Genomic DNA, 27,060 nt, shown 5'->3' with positions numbered 1-27,060 from the left:
GCATTATTGACCCCTAAAATTAGTGTTACAGTCGAGGGTAAGTGCAAAAAAGCATAAAGGGTAAGGAAGGTGTTGTGCACTCAGCTATATTCATAATAAAAATAAAACAGCTACTGCATACTAATACGAATGTAAACATCAAGCAAAATAATTCAATGGCATATTTACTTTACACAAGATGTAGTCCCTGACATGTTGGTTAACACTATGGTTAACATTTAGCATCTATGCGTGATGCAGTCACATACACAGTGTCGAGGTGAACAGGTCTTTCACATCATAGCGGTGAAGATCTCATTTTAGCTATCCAGAACAGGAACAATCCATTTTATAAAATAACATTTTGGGGTGATTCTCACAAAACTTTTCAACAAAATATCCTAGTAATATTTAACCTTCTCAGTTTAAACAAATAAAATATCAACATGAAAATAGCACGTCATGACTCCTGCTCTGCAGATAAATAATGAGTGATTAGTAATCAGCTTTAAATCAGCCAAAATGAAAGGCTGAACCAAAGATGTACTACAGTGATATATAAATAATTTACAAATTAAATAATATTTGTTTTTCATGTTGCGGTAATGAGAATTGGGGGTAAAATGTGCAAAACTGAAAATAATGTCACAGTCTTGACCCTAAAAGCAGGACGTATGTAATATTTATTTATATAATATATTATAATATAAGTAGAATATAATTTCTTAGATATTTCTTTTGATTTTGGAGTGAAAAAGGATCAGGTCATTTTCTTGACCGTTTCATGAGAATCACCCATTAAACACCCCTTCAATGGCAAAAAAATTTAAGTAGTTCAGTCTACAAAAAGAATAAACAACAATTTTATCTCAGATGACAGCATTACAATTCCATTAGACAGGAGTAGACGTATAATTATAATATTATTGCTTAAATATGATTGAATACTTGTCTTATTTGAAGTAAGCTACATACACTACCAGTCAAAAGTTTTGAAACACTCATTCTTTATTATCATTTTTTTTCACATTTTAGACCAATAGTAAAGTCATCACAACTATGGAATAACATAAATAGAAAAATGGGAATTATATTGTGACTAAACAAAATCCAAAATAAATCAAAAGTGTGTTATTTTAACATCTTCAAAGTAGTCCTCCTTTACCTAGAATTTGCAGACATGAACTCTTGAACATTTTCTCAAGCAACTTCTTGAGGAATCACCCTGAGATGCTTTTTAAACAGTATTCAAGAGTTCCCATCTATGTTGAGCACTGATTGGCTGCTTTTCTTTATTATTCTGTCAAAGTCAATTTCAAAAACAATTTTTTTTTTTTTTAAATAAAACTTAGTTTTATAGTTAAATAAATTAATATGGAGGCACAATTATATTTTTGTCTACATAACTAATTTCAAACATTTAATCATACGCCTTCAGATCAAAAGATTTTTAAGATCATGTGAAACATTTCAGTCAAGTGTTTCAAAACTTTTGGCCAGTAAAGTCTATTTATGTGTCAGAACAATAAGACACCAATTAGTCATTTTTTGCACACATATTAAACATCTTACACATACATAAAGCGTTGAACCAAAAATAAAAAAAGAAGTATTTTCACTGACAGGTCTAATTATACTTGCACAAACACCTTCATAAGCGTGTGCCTGTATGCATGTGTATCGGCACATTAAAGTAAAATTAGATTAGAAAATTCAAATAGATTAAAAGGGACGTTCACACTGACACTGGTTTGCAGAAACAAAGTGACCAAAACTAATTATCTTTCAAAGATTAAAATTTGCGACGATAAAGAGACTACTGATGATGCAACAGTTTTTCTTTATGCCAATGTTCAGCAAAGTCCAGCATGAAGCCAATGAGCACTGATGCACTACCAATGGCAGTGCAGCTCACGTGAAATGGCTGAGTTCTGCATTCGAGAAGGAATGCCAACTACAAACCAACAGTACAGTGACTTCGAACATCCATTAAGATGTCATATACACAGACATAATGACTCAAATATATTACTGGAATATATCATCTTTTCCAGTGCCTGAGGTTCTTGTTATCTCAGAATGAGAAGTAATCAACACAAGGTTCCAAAAATACACCCACACCAGTATGTAGGGTATAACGGTGCTGAAGGCACACCTTAGGGAAATTTAGCTTTTTTTCTGGTCACAAAATGTTTCATGGTATAAAAAAAAATATATATATATATATTTTTATTGAATATTGATAGAGCAATATAATTAGTGTGAAAAGAAAAAATAATGGAAGGTTGTTTTCGATAAAAATTAATATATATATATATATATATAAAAAAAAGACTTTTACTCCTCACTTGGGGTGAAAAACTCCCTCATTTGGGGTAAACGTCTCCCACACTTGGGGTAAAAGGAACCTTGGGGTTTAAAGTGACATCATGTAGATACCGGGCCAATAGTTATAGTGCAAAATTTGTCAACTATTGCAAATAATTTTGAGACACGAAGATTAGCTTACTCAAAATAATCACTTCAGAAAAAGTCAACCATTTCCTGTTAATTTCAAACACATTTGGCATTTTATTACATCTCAAGTAGTCTATGAACTAATCTCTACTATGATTGGATGAGTCAATGTGAGGCCACTATGAACACTTTGAACAAATCTATTCCCCCCGCAAAAACAACAATGTGTTGTTTGCAACAGGGACGGTTTTCCTTTTAAACTATCATTTTCACTTATTCGACAGAGTAACAATTAAGGAAAGGAGGAAGCTGGGTCCGACTTGACAAAACACGTAGACATTTATTGTTGCACTTTTCAGTCGCACACAATAACACACTGCTTCACAGAATGTTTCTTTTCAGCTTCATTACACATAAAATCTGTTGGCTTTTAAGCTCAAAACTACATGCAATCAGCTTTGTGCATCTCTCCCTCTCGCCTGCCGCTGTCTCCTCTCCTTAAATACTCCTGCCACCTCTCACTGGAACGCAAGACCGGTGTGGCACGCTTATCTTCCCGGCCTTGCTGTGCTCAGATGCTGCTTGGCCCCACCCTGCTTTCCACAGACAGTTATTGAAAAATGTTTGATTTAATGACCTTAAATAAAACCGAAAATGAGAAGTATTTTGTCCCAAAATAAATGTGTTCTGGGATTTTTATTAGCTACATAAATTTGCAACATTTTGAAAAACATAAAAAATGAGATCAAATTGCCTCAAAATCAACCTTTAGACACCACATGCAAAGACATCATGGATCAGGAAAATGTTGCAGTGTATAGTGACAAACAGGTGTTTAGGAAAGTACTATGGTAGTTTTGTAGCCATTTAGTGTGTTGGAAGAAATAAAATCAATGGAGCCTTTTACCACATGGAGCCTTTAGCCCCATTGTACCCTACTCAAAACCGTTGAAGAGTTCGAGATGTTGAGCTGTTGTCACAATCCGAATATTTTCTTATGCAAGCTACATAATGCTCAATTTTGCACTTTTTCGATTAATGCTAACTTACTCTTTATACGCCAAGATTTGTCTCCAAAGTTGATCAGTCAAAACAACGGTTTTCAAAGGACATGAATTCCTCTCCTATAATACTTTTTTTAAAGTACCCCTGTTCTCCTTGACTGTTTAATGAAGACAAGTGAGGGTATGTAAAACTGATGGTGAATAATATCCCTGAAGAACATAAGATAGTGAAGGTCTTAATCCAAGAGATTCTGTCTTTAAGAGTAATCTACCCTTTCCCTAACAAAAAATAGGCTATCTGAACACTCTGAAAATGTATTTTTAAGAGATAGACCTCTCTAAAAATATCACCAGAGGAATGACAATTCAAAAAATGTGCATACCTATCTAAATCAAGGATATGATGGCAAAACAGTCGACAGGTTTCCCTAAAATGAAGCCATCCATGTAATAGGCAGATCAGATCATCTAATCAACAGTCATCATAGCTTAGTTTTTGACTAATAACTAGATTAGAGCACTAATTACTCATAATGAACCATGCCAATAATTGGAAATAAATAAATTATCTAATGATCTACACAGCCAACCAACATACTGATCTGGGACTGTTAATTTTCCTTGCACTGAGGGACTTCATCACTGGAATCTAAAGTTTAGAGTATACTTTTGTGTGTGTTTAGATGTCATAAGATAGCAATGTGTGAGGAACAAGGCAAAAAGTACATGTTTCTGAACTAATAACCTGCCATTTTACTAAAGTAATTGCCGAAATACGTACAATGAGCCACGTGAAAATCATTTCGCAAACCTGGCCAAAATATATGTAACATTTTGGCATGAATTCTGAGAATCATTCATGGCCTTACGTTTCTACCGCTTCACAGTCAAAGGAGCATTTATTTGAAAATAGATTGACTTTGAGTTAAGCATTTGTTAGTCATGTAGCAGATGCTACCTCATCAAATCAGGAACAGTCCTTCTGGAGTTCCTAAGGTTAAATGCCTCGCTCCAGGGCTCAGCAGTAATGGCAGATCCCAGTAATGCTCCAGGTTCATAAATCGTCCCTACCGATTACCAGCCCCCATATCTTTAAATGCTAAGCAACCACCAACAGCATATGACACCATTCCCAGGTTGCTGCAAATGTTGTACCTGCATTACATAGGAGTTTAACAGCGATAAACTGGGACAAACTTCAATCAAGTCATGCTATAAAATTGGACATCAATAATAAATATGATGCTGCTAGGCATACAGTAATGCAGTTTTAAATGGCTGCCTTAATTACGCACAAAAAGCTTGGTTAACTTCTGCAAGGTAAAATGATGCAGAAAGGCGCAAGAGCCTTAGATAGATAATTTAGCTTAAGGAGGATTTTCTTCAAAAGCACCATTTATCTTGTCACTCCCCATAGCATTTTGATTGTTCTTTTCTGTTGGGTCTTATCTTAAATGGTGATTGGATTGTGTTTGCAAACTGAAATCAAGGAGCTTCTACAATTGCTCCCTTCCATAGCAGAGCTCAAGCCGAATAGATAATCGCAGGGAAAGCAGCTCAGTTATGTGCATTTTGATGCAGCGAGTAGGCAGAAAGACATTTGGACTGATAAAACGCCACAGTGATGACAACTCGCTAATGACTGCTGCTGGCAAACATGTTTATGCCACTGCTTACACCACTGGCATAGCAGTGAGTGAATACTACATTCTCTGTGTTTGCCACCAAGGATTAAGAAGAGACGGAGACTTTTAGCCCCTCATCTTCTTGCCGAGCCTTCCTGAATTTGTAAGAATCGATCAAGGGCTCAAGAACAGCGGCGTAGTCACTCCATCAAACGGCAAAGTTGCAGTTCGGCGGATCCAGAGCATTTGATCCCCGTTTTAAACACTCATGAGACTTACCGGCGGAGAGGTGATGACTGATTGCCAGGAACTTTATAAACAGCTTTGTTTATCAAGGCTTCTGCAAGACGGAGAAGCGATAGGTCTAGTCGCAGCATTCGGGTGCACGGGGGAAGGAGCAGAGCTGTAATTACTTCTATGATATTAAGTCCTCCATACTTTTCCTTGTCTTTTTTTAATAATTTTTTTATAAATTGTTCCTGCCTCTCATTGAGTGCACTTCCTGCGACAACAGTGACACTCTATCATTAAACTGTATTAAAGCACATTTACAGGCAGGAGGGTTGCTCTTCATTTGAGACCCGCACGTATGACGATTAATCATTACGGGCGGTCTCCTCCAGGAGCTCTGGTGTGGACAAAATTACAAGTTCTCTGATGAATGTTTTGGGCTTTCGATTAATCAGTAAGAGTTCATTTCACCTAATCCTTCAATGCAACCGTTCTAATAGAGTCAACACTATAACTCAGTAACAAGATGGCAGGAAAAATACCTGCACTACTATTCATCTTTAGAGTTGCGTTCCATAAAATTGCACGCAAATTCCCCCCATTGACTAACTGTAATTTTACACTCTCCAAAAGACACACACACCAAAGGCACCCTGGTGGGATCAAATATTCCATTGTTGATTTCAATTAATAGCAAATCAGACCAGGGCCTAATAACTATAACTTTCGGCTCTCAGACAATTAGATACAGAACCACTGCTGAGAACTGTTTCAAACCCAATATGCATTTAAAATGGAAAGTTAATTGAAAGAAAGTGCTTGACATTTGCACTTTTAAGTAGCAACAGACAGACAAACAGATTTACATGTTTTAATGTGGCAAAATAAGAGTTCCCCAAGAAATATGCAAGAATGAACCTGGCATTCAACATGTTTTCTATTGTTTCCGATAACAAAGAACTTGTACATATCATATTCATAATTATGACTTCAGAAGTGGGAAGTAGGATAATTCTGATAGTGCACCAAGGTAGCGTTAAAGTCATATCAGAAAAGTGGATTAAAAATTGGTCTTAAAAAGTATTTTTCTTGCTCCTTTGAAATAAAAGAGTTCACATACTGTAACGTTCACAAAACTCCCCCCATTCCAGCATCTATTGAAAGTAGGGCTGGGCGATAAAACAATAGCAATATTTATCACGATAAAAAAACTCCATGATATCGACGATAAGCTTTTGAGTAATTAATCGATATTTAGCCTGTGTTCTACATCTAGGCATGCATGTTGCGAAAAACACTAGCAGTTTGGCTTTCTTATCGTATGTTTTCACTGGCGTGTAGTGAGCGAATGTGAGCGAGCGCTTTCAATTCCTTCCTATGGAAAGTGGATTGTATTTTTTATTTTTTTTTTACCATGAAACATTTTTTGACCTGAAAAAAAGCTAAATTTCCCCATGGAATGTGGATTGTAAAATTGAAAGCAGCGGGGGGCAAGCGGTTCCCTAGTGTTGGGAGTGGCTTTATGCGGATTTCTTCCGCATCAGTGGAAACGCAGCCTCAGACTGTATGAAGTTGCTTTGATCCGGACCTCAGATTGATTCTATCTTGACTGCAAGACATCATGACGATGGTTACGCACTATCATCATCTCTAGTGAGCAGCGCGACAAAACAACAGCGTATCTGATAACATCATATCTGATCTTTGTGCGCTGTATTCTTGAAAATTTTTCTCTAGCACTGAAACACGCTTCACTGATGCCCTGTCCCGGTCCGCAACCGCTTCCTCTTTTCCCCACATGGGAGTAAACATGAGGTGCGTGTTTCCAGAGCGCCTTTAGACCATAATGTTTTTCTTTATAAATTTAGTTTTATTAATCAGCATGTTCCAAGCCTTTAATAATAAACCAATAGATTTCAGTTCTACTTTTGTGAAATTATTCAGATTTCATCATCTCTGAGAAGGATGAAAGCCTAGACTTTCTCACTTTAATGAAAATAGAAAAATTGTCCATTCAGACTTTTACATTTTCAAAAGTTTCTCTCTGGAGATACCCCTGAACCCCCATATAGTATCATTCCTCCATCACAAGGGCTTCTATGCCCCATACTTGTATGTAAAGAAATATGAAAATCATTTTAATGTAATATATATATATATATATATATATATATATATATATATATATATATATATATATATATATCTTCATTATAATTCAAAATGAACAGATCATCTTATAACATTCTTATCCAACTGCACTCAATTGATAAACTCTATAAAATATTGTAATATTTTCATAGAAGATCCCTCAGACACCACTGCATTGGCTGTGTCTGGGCCCCCAATGCAGTTTTGTAAAGACTATTTAGACTGTTTAGGAATTTGTTTTCTCTTCTTTTTGTGATTGAATATTGTGAAAAATATCGATATTGAATGATATGAAAAAGAATATTGTGATAAGATTTTTTTACCATATCACCCAGTCCTAATTGAAAGTTATCAGGAAAAATGGGTCATTCAGAAATACTCACATAGTTGATGTGATAACTGTGATCTCATTAACATACAACTGCTACATACAAGTCATCAACTTGCCAAGTTTGAGTATGCACATGCAAAAATTTTATTTGAGAGGTTAGCCAATAAAAAGTACACTAACAAAATGATATAATAGTTTACCAAAACCAGCACTGGACAAAAACATCAATTATTCTTTCACTATAGCACTTGATGAAATAAAGGATCTCAGAGACGTGTACACACTTGAGAACACAAGTTTAAGAGCCGCATTAGAGCAGAGGTTCGAGCAGTAAGCCAATCAGCCACACACCCCTAAGAGCCCGTGCAACAAATTAAGAGTTTGCCTGCTCGCAGTTATTCACGCAGACAGCGAATCTATTTAGTTTCGGCTGTTTGAACCACCTGAGGTGGAACGAGACAAAACATTAGGAGCTGATATTTGCTGCTTTTTAATTTAGCAGCATAATGAACGTAACAAGCATGAACCACCCTGTTTCCCCTCTGAGTTCTTTGCCATTTCTTTCACTTTTATATTTATTCAGTCATTTTTATGAGAGACAAGAGGGAGGCGAAGATGAAATATTCTTTGCATTTGTTCTTTTCGTTCTGCAAGTTTATTTAATATTTCCAGGGCAAATTAAAGTTAAAGGGTTGCATACAGAACAGATTTTATATTTTCTAAGTGTGAGTGGTGCTTGACTGTAGAATAAAAAACTAAAACAAATTGGCGACACAACATTTTGGGGATGTTAGGGATTTATGAGCTGTCTTTAGCAGGTTGCTTAGTGGTTGCTAGAGTGTTCTGGGTGGTTGCTAGCACATTGCAAGGGTGTTCTGGTTGGTTGTCAAGTTTGTTCTGTGTCTACGATGTTCTGTGTTTTCTTTTACATGCTGCTAGGTAGTTACTAGAGTGTTCTGGTTGGTTATCCAGGGGATTGCTATGTGGTTTCTAGGTTGTTTCGGGTGGTGTCAGAGCATTGCTGATGTTACTAAGGTGTTCCGAGTACTATTTAACATGTTGTGTTCTGGGTGGTAGCTTAGTACATTGTTGGGATAATCTGTTTGGTGGTCAAGCTGTTGCTATGTGGCTACTAATGTGTTCTGACTGCTATACACTCAGTGACCACTTAATTAGGTACACTAGTATACTATTATTTAATCAGCTAATCGTTTGGCAGTAGTGCAATGCATACAATCATGCAGAAACGAGTCAGGAGCTTCAGGTAATGTTCACATCAACCATGAGGAAAAATGTGATTTCAGTGATTTCGACCGTGGCATGATTGTTTGGGTGCCAGACAGGCTGGTTTTGAGTATTTCTGTAACTGCTGATCTCCTGGAACTATCACGCACAACAGTTTGTAGAGTGTATAGGGAATGATACGAAAAACAAAACACATCTAGTGTGTGGCAGTTCTGTGGATGGAAATGCCTTGTTGATGAGAGAGATCAATGGAGAATGGTCAGACTGGTTTGAGCTGACAGAAAGGATACAGTAACTCAGATAACCACTCTATACAATTGTAGTTCGCAGAATAGAATCTCCGAATGCATAAGATGGATGGCGGATGGGCTACAACAGCAGAAAATCACTTTGGGTTCTAATACTTTTCAGCCAAATCCTCAGCTTTCTATTCTTGGCTGACAGAAGTGGGACCCAACATGGTCTTCTACTGTTGTAGACCACACGTCTCAAGGTTTGAAGTGTTGAGCATTCTGATATGATATTCTTCTCACTTCAATTATATAGAGTGGTTATCTGAGTTACTGTAGCCTTTGTCAGCTCGAACCAGTCTGCTGATTCTCCATTGACCTCTCTCATCAACAAGGCATTTCTGTCCGCAGAACTGCCGCTCAGAGGATGTTTTTTGTTTTTGGCAACATTTGGAGTACACTTTAGAGACTGTTGTGCATGAAAATCCAAGGAGATCAGCAGTTACAGAAATACTCAAACCAGCCCATCTGGCACCAACAATCATGCCATGGTCAGAATCACTGAGTTCACATTTTTTCCCCATTCTGATTGTTAAAGTGAACAACTGAAGCTCCTGACCTGTATCTGCATGATTCAGCTGCCACATGATTGGCTGATTAGATAATCGCATGAATAATTAGGAGTACCTAATAAAGTGGTCTTTGAGTGTATATTATGTTGCTATGTGGTTGCTAGGTAGTTTCTAGAGTGTTCTAGATGTTTGCCCAAGGCATTGCTTTATTGTTGCTAGAGAGTTCTGGTGGTTTCTATGTGGTTGGTATGATATTCTTTTTATATTCTTTTTTTTTTTTCATGTTGGTAGAAGGTTGCACACTTGCCCAAGTCAAAAAGTAAAAATCAAAAGCCTTTTGACAAACTTTATAAATTGAGGTTTTATTAATATCTGTAGCACAACTGAACAGGCATAACATTTAAATATATTTAGAAGTTCAAATCCCTAACCATCCCTGTGAGCAACAGAGCTAGTGATGCTTTCCTTAGCAAACACCACTAACTATTATCTCAGGAAATACTGTTATGAACAAGACATTTTCAGTGAAGGAAAAAAGGAATATTACAGGAAGAAAAGTAGAAACTAAACTAAACTAAATGAGCTGGTTGAAATGCTATTTTGAGGAAGCATAGAGAACTTGCATTTATGTCCAACTAGCACAAACTGCAAGCAATTATGCACAACTAATGAAGCCTGAATTAAAGTGTACATCATATAGAGAACACGCTAATTTCATTGACTGTGTAATATATAGTCTTATTTTAATTAAGGCACACATTTGCATATGCCATACTTATTGCACACGACTCCACGCTTTCTGCTTCACATGTTGTAGAGATAGCAGCGGTCTGCCCTGGAGTCTTGTGCCAGGACTTTATAGGTCATTTATGCAGTCACAGTCATTCAGAAGTTAACCGGTTTGCGTGCACACATTAAAGTGCTGCTTTGTGATTCTACTAGCTCCCATTATGCTGTAAACTCCATTTAAATCAAGCCATTAAAACTCCAAAGTGGAAGATTGATTTCGCAGATTCCTTCTTTCATGCACGCATAAACGTGTTAACCGAGCTCACACCCGACTGCATCTCTGTAGTTAAGAGTGGCCTCTACGATGTGTTTCCACGCTGAAGCTCTGAGACGCAACTGGGACGATAAATCTTAATAGTAACAGAATAAGCTCAAGGTGGGTGTGTGAGCAAGTGTGAGTCCGTATTGAATGTTAACTGCTATGAAGGTTACGACTGTCCAGGTTGGCCATGTATAGTCTGAGTCCCGAATGAATGCATCTAATGATCTGGCTCTTTTGAATGAACAGGGTTAAACGTAGAGGGTGACCAGTGTAGTCCTATTCCCAAATCACAGGAACCATTAAGCATCCAGAATTGATGAAGAAATTGGAATCAGAACAATAATCGTTAAATTCCTTATATGTTTAGCTTTCTAAATCACAGAGAGCGACTATGTGGTCAACGCCCTTTGCGCTGTGACTCCATAGAGTGGTACTTACAAATACAAAAACATATATTTTTGTATTCTAGGAGGCATTTGAGACAACAGGGAACAAAAACTGAAATTAAATCCCATCGATAAAGAAAGTAAATTGGTAATCACGGGCAAAAGAGGGAAGAAGTTCCCGGTCCGTTAGCTGCACCAAAGGCTTTCTCATTACGTGATAAACAAACCCCTAATGAGAACTCATTTGCTGCATATTGCACTCGCTAAATGCCATCAGGGGTTGACATTTGGCTGTCTGTAACCTGCTGTGGCACTACGCGGGGAGGACGACGTTCAGCTCATAGCCAACGCTCAACGGTACGTGGCCTTGATCTATCTGCCTCGCTCCGTCGTAAGCTTCAGAATGAGAAAAAAGCTAAGTCATTAGTATCAGCAGCACAATGCAGTGAATAAGAAGAGCTCAGAAGCACAGAGAGCAGCAACCATTATCTCTCCACGCTCACTTACCCAAGCATTGAGCTGCTCGCCAAAACACACGAGCCTCCAATTTATTTTCTTTCAGTGTTGCCCCCCGTTTTTGATTCGAAAGGATTGTCTCATTCACTGTAGAGTTTAAAATAGAGCTGCTCATTTAATTATGGAGTGAAGAATTGGTGCAGTGGTCACTGATACCACAGAGAACAATCTACATTCATATTTATGCATTTGGCCATTGCTGTTATCGAAGCAATATACAAATCGACAAGTTGCTTCTGAAAGTTCATGTATGCCCTTCAGCCGCATTACTGACAAGCACAATCCCCATCACACATTTGTGCATCAATTCAAGCATGAAGATAATTCCCTCTAGTGCTACTGACAGCATGTTGCACAAACAACCTGCTAGTCTCAAGTTCTTGTCCCGTAGGAACCAGGAAGTAATCACAGTCAAATGAACAATGATGAGGAGCTTGCATTTTCATTCTAAAATGATCAGTCTTTAGTCATTTCAGGGTTAAGTTTAAAGTTAGCTAGGTTAGGTTAGGTGTGGATTGCTGTTGTTCTCCAAGTGTGGGCAAGCCCCCTGAGGGGGTTTGGAGCTATTGTAAGGGGGGAGCAGAAAACTGCCACGTTCTCAAATCTCAATATATATATATATATATACATATATATACAAATTTTGTTTGTGTGTATACTCATGTGTGACCACAGGAATGTTGTTGAGGGTCAGGGTGGGGGTTGGGATTGGGAGAAGTGGGGGTTAAATGTTCATTCTGTGTATATATGTTTAGCTTTTCTTTGTTTATTGTATGAATCAATAAAAAATGTAAGTACAAAAGAACTGTACACTTCCAGAGTGAAGAAAAGGGCTGGAAAAATCACTCTGGACCCCACTCAACCAGCCCACTAAGTTTTTTAACTGTTTTCTTCTGGTCGACACTACAGTGCACTGAGCACCAGAAACATCAGCACAGGAACAGTTCTTTCCCTCAGGATATCCATCTCATGAGCAGGTAAAAGTGCCCCAGTGAGCAGTAATTATGTGCAATACACAGCTTAGTCTATTTATATTTATCCAACATACCCAATTCCCACTACTTAGTAGGTCCTCGTGGTGGCGCGGTTACTCGCCTCAATCTGGGTGGTGGAGGACAAGTCTCAGTTGCCTCCACTTCTGAGAATGTCAATCTGTGCATTTTATCATGTGGCTTGTTGTACATGACACTATGGAGACTCCACATGTTGAGGTTTATGGTACTCTCTGCGATCCACGCACAACTTACCACACGAGAACCACTAGTCGTTACCACGAGGAAGTTACCCCATGTGACTCTATCCTCCCTAGCAATCTGACTAATTTGTTTGCTCAGGAGACCTAGCTGGAGTCACTCAGCACACCCTGGATTTGAACTCACGACTCCAGGGGTTGTAGTCAGCATCAATACTCGCCAAGCTACCCGGGCCCCCAGAAAATGCATTGTTGATGAGAGAGGTCAACAGAGAATAGAGAATAGTGAGCAGAATAGCATCTCAGAATGCTCAGTACATCGAACATTGAGGCAGATTGGCTACAACAGCAGAAGATCACATTGGGTTCCACTTCTGTTAGCCAAGAACAGAAGCTGAGGCTGTAGTGGGCATAGGCTCACCAAAACTGGACAGTAAAGACTGGAAAAGCATAGCCTGATCTGATGAATCTCGATTTCTGCTGAGGCACATAGATGATAGGGTCAGAATTTGGTGCCAACAGCATGAATCCATGGATCCAATCTGCCTTGTGTGAATAGTCCAGGCTGGTGGTGTAATGGTGTGGGGAATGTTTTCTTGGCACACTTTGGGCATGTTAATACCATTCAATCATCACTTGTATGCCACAGCCTATTTGAGTATTGTTGCTGGCCATAATTTAGCCATCTTCTCATGGCTACTTCCAGCATGATAACTGAACTATGTCACAAAACATGTCACCTCAAACTGGTTTCAAGAACATGACAATGAGTTCACTGTTCTTCAGTGGCCTTCCCATTCACCAGATCTGAATCCAATAGAACACATTTGGGATGTGGTAGAACGGGAGATCCACTGCATGAATGTGCAGCTGACAAATCTGCTGAAATTGTGTGATGCAATCATGACAACATGGACCAGAATCTCAAAGTAATGTTTCCAACAACTGGTGGAATCCATGCCATGAATAAATTAGGCTATTTTGTGAACAAAGGAAGGCCCTAGCCTGTATTAGCATAGTGTTCCTAATACATGTCTTATTGAGTGAATACTCTAATGTAATGCCATTAAATGTTTTTGTAAGTGCGGCTCAAATGTCAGAACACTTCTGGGGACATTCTACATCTGTATTTACATTATTTAAGAGGGGTAAATGCATGTCAGACCGGACCATACAGCGCATGCACATGGGAGTGCGACAGTTTAGTTCTCATAACCTACTCTCTACTCAAGCAAAGAACGTCCCCCTGCTTGAATACTGATTAATTGCCCTACTGCCAAGAATAGAAGCCATTACAGAGCCCAGAAGTACCAGGGGGTCAGACAAAAGTCAAGAGTGAAACATAGGACAATACTATGTCTTTGACTCATAAATAAACCTGCATGGATGTCTGCATGATTTAGACTATCATGTTATGCTTAAGGGCTACCCAATAATGCCAATTCAGACATAATTTACTCTCCCTCATGTCCTTCAAATACTGTATGACTTACTTTCTTCGGTGGAACAAAAAGAGGTGATACTTTGCAGAATATCCATACTTTTTTGGATTCATCCAATGAAAATGAATGAAGACTGGGTCTGTCAAGCTCCAAAATGACTAAAAAGTGCCAGAGGACTAAAAAAATATGTCATATATTTAAAGTCTTCTGAAACCATGCAATAGATTGCTTTCTGTCATAGCACTGAAATTTAAATTGCGGTAAAGTATATTAAAACCTGGCACTTCAATACGAATAGCACAAGGCTAATGACACCACACATCCATTGGTACTGGCTTTCATTTTTGCTGGTTATATATATATATATATATATATATATATATATATATATATATATATATATATATATATATATATATATATATATATAAAATACATTTATATTTATTTATCCTGGGTATTTTCTTAGCATCTCATTAACTCAGCGGCCAGTGTATTCTTTCTGAAATAGCCTTTTGTGTTCCATGGATGAAACATGAAATGGCAGCAACAATTAATTTTTTAACTGATTTATACAATTTCCTGATTTTCAAGAGCCATTAACTGTTTTGTTCATTAGGAAAGCCTTCATTAGAAACCATCAATTAATCAGTCTTCATCGCAGTCCACTCCATTCAGTCTCACTGTTTGCAAACACAGTACTGGATCTCTGCTTCAATGCTGTTTGCTAAACTGATATTTTTTTAAAATCACCAAAACCTGAGATTATACCCGCCCACCAATCCATCTCTCTCCATGTTCTTCTAGTTAGCATTCTCCTCAAGACCTGTAAGTGTACAACAGCTGAGAAATGATGTGGCTTTAAGTATTTAAGCATTTCTTGGAAGCCAGTCCTAATCAGAACAAATAGAGAAATAAAAATGCATTCTTTTTACGAGAAAGATGAAATGAAGGGCTAACAGAGGGAGAGATGGATAGATTTGAAGCCAGAGGCCATCTTTAAGACTCATACCTCACTCCTGCAATCTACTGCTATAAAAGACCAGCGTCCCTGAAGACAAGACTAATTTTCACAGTTTGATATGATGGTATAGATCCATAACTCACTCTCTTTCGACTGGAGAATTAATTCATTCTTCATGTCAGGTCTTTCCTTCAATCTCAATCTCTCCAGCTGAATCAAAATTATCCACATTAGAAGAATCAAATCCACAGGCGTTGTCACACTTAACCTCCAGTGAAATTCAGATAAAAAAAAACACTTTAAATTATCCGTCGCTTGATTCTACGGGACTGGGTTCTTCTTCTTCTTCCAAAAAAAAAAAAAAAACGGATTAATTATTTTTGGCCAAATCCCAATTTACATACCATTTATGCTGGATTCAGATTAGTGTGTCCAAAATCATAGCATGCTGAACCCAGTATCCCAAAGGTGCCTAGATGCCAAAATATGTTTGATGGATTTTCAAAGTGTGCATTTGTGCCTTTTGGGTTATATTGTGCACCACAACTTGCACTGCAGATAGACAGATTTTTGTATCGATCATTTGGTAAAAAAAAAGAGTTGTATGACGTGATAGCATGCCCTAATACTGCCGGACAATCTTACTACTATATATAGCCCGGGTGGGCTACTTTAAAAATGTAGTTCGACAAACTACAAGCCACAAAATAGTAAGAGTATTGTGCAACTACTAAATTAAAACTATTAAAACTATAAAACAGCTGAGCAACAGTCATGTTACTAAAAAACATTTACATTTTTTGCGCTAATTTTAGATGCTCAGAAACGTATACTTTCCATCTCCAACTGCAATTGGTGGTCTTGGAAGGGTCCTTTCCAATGCAGGGCCATGACAGGTAAGTGTTTATCAATGATATTGTGTGCTGACAACAAATCAGTGAAGAAAGTAGGTAGGAACAAAAGGATAAGGAGAATGAATGGGAGAAATCATCTCTCTGCTGACACGCATGGCACAGGAGGGTAAAGACTCTGCCTGAGGCTGTTGTCTGAATGCCAAACAGTGGCTGTGTGCTGCAGCGCTGGTGCAGGGGATAATCCTGAATCACTGGGCAATGTAAACACAATAAATCACACTGCCCCACAACACAGCACTGATACACACCACTGACTCTCTGCATATCCAAAAACACACACACACAAACACACACACGCACACACTGGGCCACCTATTTACTCTACAGAGCTGCATGTTTAAAGGTAAAGAAAAGATTTGAAAAACAAAAACAAAATTGGAACAATGAAGATGTAAGAAAGATAAGGAAAAAAAGAAAGGATATAGAGAGATTAAAGTAATCACAATATAAAATCAAAATTGACCCTGTTCACTTAATAAATACATGTTCTGGGTCTTATTGTGCATGATTCATTAGCGTATGTCATGCTAAACCAAACAGTTTTTTTCTTTCTATAACATCATACAAAAGTTGCAGTTGGTGCAAGGACAATCACAGTTCTATTTGATGGTTTGACATATTTACCACTAAAAAAGCAATTAGGGGTGGGACATGTCAAATGGCTCATCCCTTTTATAATAAATAGCCAAAAAGCTTTAGTTTACATCACAGCACACAGACACACACACACCAGCATACACATACCCTTTTCCTCCATGCTGCTCATGCCATAGCCAGTTTGTGGGGATCTGAGAACTGATCTCAATACCGGCCTGCTTTTCCACTGACTTAAGAACTGAACTGTGATCTAACTGACAACATTAATACATAACCAGCTCACAAATGCTCAAAGCATATCACGGTCTTTGCTTACGACAAGGATGAAGACAACTAAGAAACAAGCGAGTTAAAGATCACAATGTTTTGAAACACAATGCATTAAATATATATAAAAAAAACAGTCATCCTGTAAATCCCAAGATACCTCAGCAATGCCTGCATTAAGACATATTAATAAACTCCAGCCACTTTTTACACATTCCAACTCACGTTTTATTCAAAACTAATCACCCCTAGAAACATTCCGCCGTGAAATGCCTCAAACACAACTTCAATTTCCACGTTATTCAAACCAGCGGACCGGAAACCAAGGTAGTTCGGAGTAGGGAACAGGGGTTTGGGAGGGAAACAGCCTTACATACACCTCTTCACCATCTCTGTTTTTGCTGCTTTGACCAATGCAAAGATTGTGTAAATGGCAGGCTCTTGAAAGGGCGGGGTTAAAACTGGCTAAATGTAAATGTAAAGCAATAGAGCGCAACAGTGCAGGCTCACCTTTTTTAGCCGTTTTGGTTTCTTAAGTATTTTTACAATAACGTACATCATAAAAGAGTTCAAAGCCATGAACCAACCCAATCAGCTCCAAGTTGAATCACAACATCACAAACTTTGATTCCAAAAAAGTATTGAAAATTGTACAAAAAGACAAACGTGCAAGACTGTGTACTTCAAAGATGTAATTAACTACTATGCCATTAGGCATATGACAAAAAACTAACTATTGATTTAAAGTCTATCCACATTATATTTAATTATTATATATTTTTTGCTAAATATTCAAACATATACCAAAGTAGTTTGAGAGTTTGGAAAGACCTGAGCATTGCATGATTCACCGTGTCATTGAAATGTCTGGTCGATGTAAAGCTACTTTAGCGCATTTTGTTTGTCGTAGTTTTTTGACTGGTGGATTATTTCCCTTCAGGACTCATGGGTAGTGTAGTTCTTTGCCAGCAACTCCACAAATAAACATGTTTTTTTTCTTCAAAATGAAGTTGAGGAATCATGGACTGATGGCTTCAACAGATGCATATGCCATCGATAAACAACCCCAGCGCTCATGGTAGGTCTGTCTTTAAAGGTTATTGCCAAAGATCTATTCCCCTATGAGGAATATAATGGGAGTTTTTCCCAGAACCAGACTATTGCGCTCCATTCTTGCAAAACATTTTTATAGAAATAAATAATACAAAATAATAAATAAATAAAAACCTTGGCCATCCTTATCTTTGACTGAAAGGCATGCCATGTGCCATGTGTGCAAAAGAAAATCTAAAGCCGTCTTTCCACTGTAAACGCAGCACAGATGGTACATTTACTCTTTCAAATTATTTTGCACAGCCAATCACAACTGGCAAAGTTTAAGTAGGCTTTGATGTGTATATTGCACATTACTATGGTACGTTTTCAGTATTAGCAGAAGAATGCAGAACCAGTTCTTGATTCCCAAACCCACTCATACAGAAATTAAATCAATTGCGAATACTGTTTCATGTCTTTAAGGTCAGGTTGATATACAGGAAGAGAGACAGACAGAAAGAGAAAGAGAGAGAGAGAGAGAGAGAGAGAGAGAGAGAGAGAGAGAGAGAGAGAGAGAGAAAGAAAGAGAGAAAGAGAGAGAGAGAGAGAGAGAGAAAGAAAGAAAGAGAGAAAGAAAGAGAGAGAGATTCTGTCTGTTTACACCAAAAAAATCTATATTATACTTCTGATGACATAACACTATCAGCCCCCTCCCCTCCCAGCCCAAACCCTTTATCTCTCAATCGCATGGAAAGACAGTGTGTAAGAGAGGACAGGAAATAGAGGAGTCTCAAAGGAACAGCACAATGTCACCTTACAGCAGCTGCTGTTGTCATCACACTAATGCAGGCGCACTGACCTCTCGACCCTATGAGTTAATGAGGGAGGAGCGGTCTCGAGCAAGGACGACATTTGCTGTGGCTCGGGGATCATACAAAACGACACACAAACCATCTTACCTGGAAATCCTTCTCCTCCAATATGTCTTTCTGCCATCGGACCAGGAAGGCAGCACACACATATAGATGGAAATGAGAGAATCCTTCCGGCTCCGCCTGTGAATGCAAATGACAGAACAATTATAGACATGGCATGTTGTCTTTATAAAATGTATTTTTTTCCAATGATTTTAAAGGAAGATTCCAGGTTCAGTACAAGTTAAGCTCAATCATCAGCATTTGTGGCTTAATGTTCACTACCACAAAAAAATGTTCGACTCTATAAAAAAGCAAAAATGGAGCGTTTTTCTTTATTATCTTTATTACAGTGATGCACTTACAATGGAAGTGAATGTGGCCAATTTTGGGATGGTTTAAACGGCAGAAATTTGAAGATTATAATTTTATAAAAGCACTTATATTAATTCTTCTGTTACAACTGTAGTATCTGAGCTGTAAAGTTGTTTACATTTTAAGGTTTTTTGACATTACATCATCATTGCAACAATGTAGTCAAATGGGCTGTAACTGAACACAGAAAAGGTTAGTAAGTGATTTTATTACACTAAAATCAGAATGAGCTTTATTGCAAAGTATGCTTACACATATAAGGAATTTGCGTTGGTGACAGAAGCTTCCAGTTCACAAACAATACAACAACAAGACATCGATAATAAAAATACAGAACAAAATAAAGAGCGAATAGAAAATATAACTATATATAGAAATACACAATAAGACAAAATAGAAAAATTTTAATAAACAAATAAATAAATACACTTGTGGTCAAAAGTTTTGAATAATGTACAGATTTTGCTCTTATTAAAATAAATTGGTACTTTTATTCACCAAAGTGGCATTCAACAGATCACAATCTATAGTCAGGACATTAATAACATGAAAAATGACCATTACAATTTGAAAAATAAAACTACTTCAAAGAGTTCATCCAAAAGTCCTCCACGTGCAACAATGACAGCTTTGCAGATCTTTGTCATTCTAACTGTCAGTTTGTTCAGATACTCAGGTGACATTTCACCCCACACTTCCTGTGCCACTTGCCATAGACGTGGCTGTCTTTTCAGGCACTTCTCATAGTCTAGCTGAGCCCGCAAAATCTCAATGGGGTTAAGATCCATAACACTCTTTTCTTTTTTCTTTTCTGTTTCAAAAGTGTTTTTTTCTTTTAGCTGAGGACATGTGTGGCGTCTATTTCTCAAACTAGAGACGCTGATGTACTTATCCTCTTGTTTAGTTGTACATCTGGTCTTCCACATCTCTTTCTGTCCTTGTTAGAGCCAGCTGTCCTTTGTCTTTGAAGACTGTAGTGTACACCTTTGTATGAAATGTCCATTTTGTACCTAATATTGATCTTAAGAGATGCCAGTCTATTGCATAATGTGGCGACTCAAAAACAAACACAAAGACAATGTTAAGTTTAACCAAATAAGCTTTCAGCATTTTTTTATATAATGGCAAGTGATTTTCTAGAACCAAATTAGCAATTTAGCATGATTACTAAAGGATAAGGTGTTGGAGTGATGGTTGCTGGAAATGGGACCTGTCTAGATTTGAACAAAAATGACTTTTTTCAAATAGTGATGGTGCTGTTTACATCAGTAATGTCCTGAATATACTTTGTGATAAGTTGAATGCCACTTTGGTGAATTAAATTACCGATTTCTTTCCAAAACAGCAAAATCTGTACATGAGATGGTGGGTCATGGTGACTGGGGTACAGAGTGATTTTTACAGCCCTTTTCCTCACTCTGGAATTGTACAGTTTTTGAAGGGATGGCAGGGGTCCACCAATAATCACTAGGGAGAAGTGTAGTGGGGAGAGCACACATCCCTGGGGGGCACCTGTGCTGATTGTACATGTGCTGGAAGTGAATTTCCTCAGTCACTAGCTGGAGCCTGTCTGTTAGAAAGCTGGTGATTTACTGACAGACAGAGGTGGGAACCGAGGGCTGGGTTAATTTAGTCTGGAGAATAGCTGGGATGATGGTGCTGAAAGCCGAACTGAAGTCCACAAAAAGGATCCTTGCATATGTCCCTGGTCTATCCAGATGTTGCAGGATATGATGCAATCCCATTTTCACCGCATTATCCACAGAACTGTTTGCTCGATAAGCAAATTGAAGGGGATCCAGAAAGGGTCCAGTGATGTCCTTCAGGTGGGCCAACACCAGTCTCTCAAATGATGAAATGACCACAGATGATTTGGGGTTTCTTTGGTACAGGGATGATGGTGGAGTGTTTGAAGTAGCAAGAAACTTCACACTGTTCTAGTGATCTGTTGAAAATATGTGTGAAGATGCAGGCCAGCTGGTCAGCACAGTATTTTAGACAAGTGGGTGAAACACCATCTGGGCACTGTGCTTTCCTTGTCTTTTGTTTCTGGAAGACCTGGCACACACCCTCTTCACAGATCTCAAATGCAGGTTGAGTAGCAGGAGGGTGGTTGCAGATGTGTTGATGTTTGTGTGATGTGAAAGTCAGAGCAGGAGTGGGGTGTGACACTGGGCTTTTCAAATCTACAGTAAAACACAATCAGGTTGTCAGCCAGTTGTCAATTCTCTACAGTGTTGGGAGATCGTGGTTAGAAGATGATGAACCAGACAATAATCAGAGAGTCCCAAAGCTGCTCTAGGGACAGAGCATTGTGCATCCTTTAATCTGTCTCTGGTGGGGCATGCATTGTCTGTATTTTGGCAGTTCACAGGTGAGGTTGACTGTTAGAATCACAGAGAATAATAATAAGTGAGTCCGGGTATTGTTGTTCCATATCTGTAATCTAGTCAGCCAGCTGTTGCAGCGCTGTGCTCACACACACTTGTGGAGGAATATAAACACTCACCAGAATAAATTAGGAAAACTCATGTGGCGAATAGAAAGGCTTCCAGTTGATAAAGAGCACTTCCAAATTAGGACAGCACATCTTCTTTAAAGTCGTTACATCTGTACACCAACTTTGATCAATGTAAAAGCATGTTCCACCGCCTCTTGTTTTCCCTGTTAACTCTGCAATACGTTCCAGATGTAACACTTTGTCTGGAATGGCTTCACTCAGCCAGGTTTCTGTGAAGCACAATGCAGCAGAGTTTGAAAAGTCCTTGTTTGTATGGGTGAGATGTAGTTCATCCATTTTGTTAGGAAGAGAGCAGAGATTCGCTAGATGAATACTCAGTAGCGCTGTTCGAAAGCTGCGCTGACGGAGCTTGACCAGCGACCAGCTCTGACTAAAATGTCCAGCAAGATGTCTGAATAATCAAAAACTTGGAAAAGATTGTCTGGTATGTGCAGTTGAATGTTCAGCAGTTCAGCCCTGTTAAATCTGATTGGAAAAATAACTAAACACAGGACAAACAAACAAAATCAACAAAAGAATTGGAGAGCGCCACACCGGGGCTGCAATCCATGGTGCCATCTTGTATCCAAGAGTGTGTTAAAATCATGTTAACACACGTATTGTTTATGTCTTGTGGCTGTACTTGTGAGTATTTTAACTTTCAAAAATTGGCCTCAATTCACTTTCATAGTAAGTGCTTCACTGTAACCCAGATTTTTGCTGTATTTAAAGAAAAGGAGGGGCAAGTCAAAATAAATTTTAGTGGTAATCAACATTTTGCTACAAATTATGTTGATTGAGCTTAACTTGTATTGAACCTGAAATGTTCCTTTAAAAACATTGGAAATATACTGTAAATACACTAGCGTACATCTTTAAATATCTTAATTTTCATCAATCCTGCTGAAAATAAAAATCTCTGTTAGTTTGACCTTTTGTGTCACAATTAGTTTTTTTTCTCACCACTTATTTCATCTGCTCATTTAGTTTCTGGACTCATTTTCTGACGGCACCAATATAAAACAATTAAATTAAAGGGCAGGCTGGAACAAGATGAGCCTTTGTGCGAAGGCCTCATGGGATAATAATAGCAAACCTTTAACAAGGCCTCATGTCTGCTAAACGAGACACGTGTTGGAGAAGAGCACGTAATTCTCCTTCTCATACACCTTGTACTGTGATAAACCCTGAACCAATGCAATCTTCAAATGAATATGAACATATCGTCACAGAAAATAGCTGCAGTAAAACCATGTCACGTTAGTCACTCACTCACACTAGGGAGTTTACTGATGACTAGTCTCAGCCTCAGACAGCAACATACATGGATAGCCTGATGCATATTGCACACAACATTGGCAGAAGCTTCCTCAAAAAGAGAGGCTCTGGATTGGATTGGAATGAACTTTCAACCTGCTAAAGATCTGCTGTTACCTTCTCAACATTCAAGAACCAGCTGAAAACACATCTGTTCCACAAGCACTGAACCAACCCACACTAATTATACTAACCACTGTACTCAAGATGCACTTAATGTACAAAAAAACAAATCCTTATTTGTCTCTTTCTTCTGTGCTAGCATCTTTACTACCCCAGCCACTGTGAGAATTTGGCAGTCCTATACTCCAGAGGTTGTTAAACTTTGTATGACAAATTGCTTGCTATGTGTCTCATTTGTACGTCACTTTGGATAAACGTTGCTCTTCTAAATGACTAAATGTAAAATGTAAATTTGAAATATAGTTCTGTTTGAAACAACATTTTGTTATAGCCATTGTATTCTGGAGCGTTACATGTGTAAGTAAGAACTAATTATAAAATTGACCAGTTTGTGGGGCTGGTGCCATAAACTTTTTTAACTGGTCTACAACGGACACGAGCGGCACAATGCGTTGTGTAATAAGCAAATCTTTCCCATTTTAATCAATAATGCTGTGACACTGGATGTGACGTCACGGCAACTGTTTCACGCTACAGCTCAGAGCTGGATTGCCCATGCACATTTATTTTTAGAAACGTGTGAACAGTCTCAAGATGTGCAACATCATTCTAGTCTGGTGTAGACGGGGTGTTAAGCCACATCCTCACTAATTAATTTTCAGTTTCCTAACGTATCAGATACTAAAGAATGCTGTAATGGATGGAGAATTTTCGGTGGAGAAAAACGCTGTTCTAGTGTGGATGAGGGGCAGTGAGTTTTCAAACTAAAATGTATTAGTGTGGACGTGGCCTTAAATGTTCAGAGTTCTGTTGAAACCGCAAGTAGCAAGTAAAGTATGTTCTGCTTCGGAGTTATGTCTGTGAAATTATCTGTAAATACTACTTTTGAAATTCTGGTCACAAAGCCTACAAACACTTCTGCAAATGTGATATAATACTGTGGCATAATTTATTTATTTTTTATTTCCCCCACACTAGATATTACGGTGACATTTACCCGAACCTAAACATCACATAAAAAAGGGAACTGTGGTTGGTTGTTTTACCAGAAGGCCTGTCTAAGTGGGCGGTTCATGGCTAAGAACAAAAGCTGCAAAGAGGACTAGACTTTGTCATTAGTCAAAAGTCTTACTAAGCAAGATGCCACCTGAGGAGATGTGGCGTAGTTGCTCCAGCTGGAGGTGCAATGAGTTCCACATGTGGAGGAGGGGAGATTATCTGCCATGCCAGCCACGGAGGGTCCTAATGAAAATAAATGGACATGTTTCTTCCAGAAATAAACAGGAAGGACAGGTCTCTCCTTCAAGGGTAAATGCGGGCAATGGAAATCTTCCCAACTGTACCATGTTTGAGCCACACTCAAACAGCGGTACACACACACCCAAGGTCTCAGGAAGTAGTTTCAAGACTGCGCATGTTACATCTAGTCCAATTACCCCGCAGTCATTCTCAGTCACCTCCTCGTCAAAGTGACCACACAAGCGTGAAATCCACTTAATTAGACGCTCAATAGACAGGGCCGGGCAGCAAGGGCATCTGCATATGTTCAGCGGTGTGGGGATGAACTTCCATCTCTATAATGCTGAGAGCTGGCTGCCTTCCATCTATTTATAGAAGGAAGCGTGTTGTCAGAATCCCTGTTAATGTCATGTACTGCTAATTTTATTTTGATAATTAAAAGAATTTATCTTTGAAATAAATAAATTAATTAAAAATTAATTAGTCTTTAGATACCATTTGTGCTTTTTTATTTTCTTTGGAGCATTTCAAAGAAAAAGGTTCACCTCAAAATGACAAATTTCATATAACTTACAAACAAACAAAACAAACAAACAAACAAGATACATTTTGATTTTGGCTTGACGAAGACTTGTCTCAAAGTTTAAACTAGTTTTGAAAGTTTGATATTTATAACGTTTGATAGTTATACAGACATTACAGTAAGGCAAACAGACAGCTAGCTAGATAGACAGTCATCTAAAACGTCGCACAGATGGATGGACAGTCGGATGGAAGAATAGAATGGATGGATTATTATTTTTTTGGACAGTACCCATCTGGCACCAACAATCATGCCAGTCCAAATCACTAAGATCACATTTTTTTCCCCCTTCTGATGGTTGATGTGAACATTAACTGAAGCCCCTGAACCGTATGTACATGATTTTATGCACTGCAATGCAGCCACACGATTGGCTGATTAGATAATCACATGTATGATTGTTGGTGCCAGACGAGCTGGTTTGAGTATTTCTGGGATTTTCACACACAACAGTCTCTAGAATTTACTCAAACATCCATCAAACACAACAAAAAACATCCAGTGAGCGACAGTTCTGCAGATGGAAACACCTTGTTGATGAGACAGGTCAACAGAGAATGGCCAGTCTACAGTAACTCAGATAACTGCTCTGTACAATTGTGGTGAGAAGAATAGCATTCTGAGATGCGGATTGGCACTGTTTTGGCGGCACGAGGGAGACCTACACAATATTTGGCAAGTGGTTTTAATGTTGTGGCTGATCGGTGCATTAGCCTGCTGAAAGAAGCCACTGCCATCAGGGAATAACATTGCTATGAAGGGGTGTACCTGGTCTGCAATGATGGCAGGTAGCACGTGTCAAATAGACATCCACACGAATGGCTGGACCCAAGGTTTCCCAGCAGAAAATTGCCCAGAGCATCACACTCCCTTCAACAGCTTGTCGTCTTCCCACAGTGCATCCTGGTGCCATCACTTCTCCAGGTAAACGGCACACACATCTATGGTCATCCACGTGATATAAAAAAACCTGCTTCCACTGCTCCAAGGTCCAGTTCTGAAGCTCACGTGCCCATTTCAACAGTGGACAGAGGTCATCATGGGCACTCTGTACGATGCAGTGTATTGTGAAAAATTCCTCTTGTAACCATCATTAAAATTTTCTCCAACTTGTGCCACAGTGGACTTTCTGTCGGTTCAGACCAGATGGGATAGCCTTTGTTGCCCTCATGCATCGAAGAGCATTTGGCACCCAGCACCCATGGTTTGTCCCTCCTTGGACCACTGTCGGTAGGTTCACACCACTGCTGAATGGGAGCACCCCACAAGCCTTGCCGTATCTCTGACCCAGTTGTCTGGCCATAACAATTTGTCCCTTGTCAAAGGCGCTCAGGTCTTTACTCCTGCCCATTTCTCCAACATTCAACATGTTGACTACGATAACTGAATTTTCGCTTACCATCTAATCTACACAGACCTTCACATGTGGACTTGTTAGATGATCAAAGTTATTCACTTCACCTGTATAATGTGTGTGTATATATATATATATAAATATACACACAAACAGGCAAGAAAAAGTATGTGAACCTTTTGAAATTAGCTGGATTTCTGCATTAATTGGTCATAAAATCTGAACACTTCATCAGTCACAAGTATAGACAATGCTTAAGCTAACAACACACAATTATTATATTTAATATCTTTATTGAACACATCCCATGAAACATTCACAGTGCTATGGAAAAAGTAAGTGAACCCTTGGATTTAATAACTGGTCAGCCCTTCTTTGGAAGCAATATCCTCAAGCGTCTCCGGTAGCTGCGGATTAGACCTTCACAACGTTCAGAAGGACTTTTGGACCATTCTTCTTTACAGAA

The 27,060-nt window shown here is 38.5% G+C and overlaps 1 protein-coding gene across 3 annotated transcripts in view; it reads right to left on the bottom strand.

Moving 5' to 3' along the window:
• The window catches only part of tbc1d22a (TBC1 domain family, member 22a), a 180,446-nt gene that overhangs the window by 7,041 nt on the left and 146,345 nt on the right, over positions 1-27,060 (bottom strand). For all 3 annotated transcript variants that reach the window (XM_052120295.1, XM_052120297.1, XM_052120296.1), the window contains one exon: positions 19,149-19,244. In XM_052120295.1, coding sequence (XP_051976255.1) covers positions 19,149-19,244 — 96 coding nt within the window. The remainder of the gene's footprint in view (positions 1-19,148; positions 19,245-27,060) is intronic.

Source organism: Xyrauchen texanus, chromosome 47 (genome assembly GCF_025860055.1).
Source record: "Xyrauchen texanus isolate HMW12.3.18 chromosome 47, RBS_HiC_50CHRs, whole genome shotgun sequence".
NCBI classification, from domain to species: domain Eukaryota; kingdom Metazoa; phylum Chordata; class Actinopteri; order Cypriniformes; family Catostomidae; genus Xyrauchen; species Xyrauchen texanus.
Note: the sequence above shows the minus strand (reverse complement) of the source record. Positions and strands in the feature narration are given on the sequence as shown.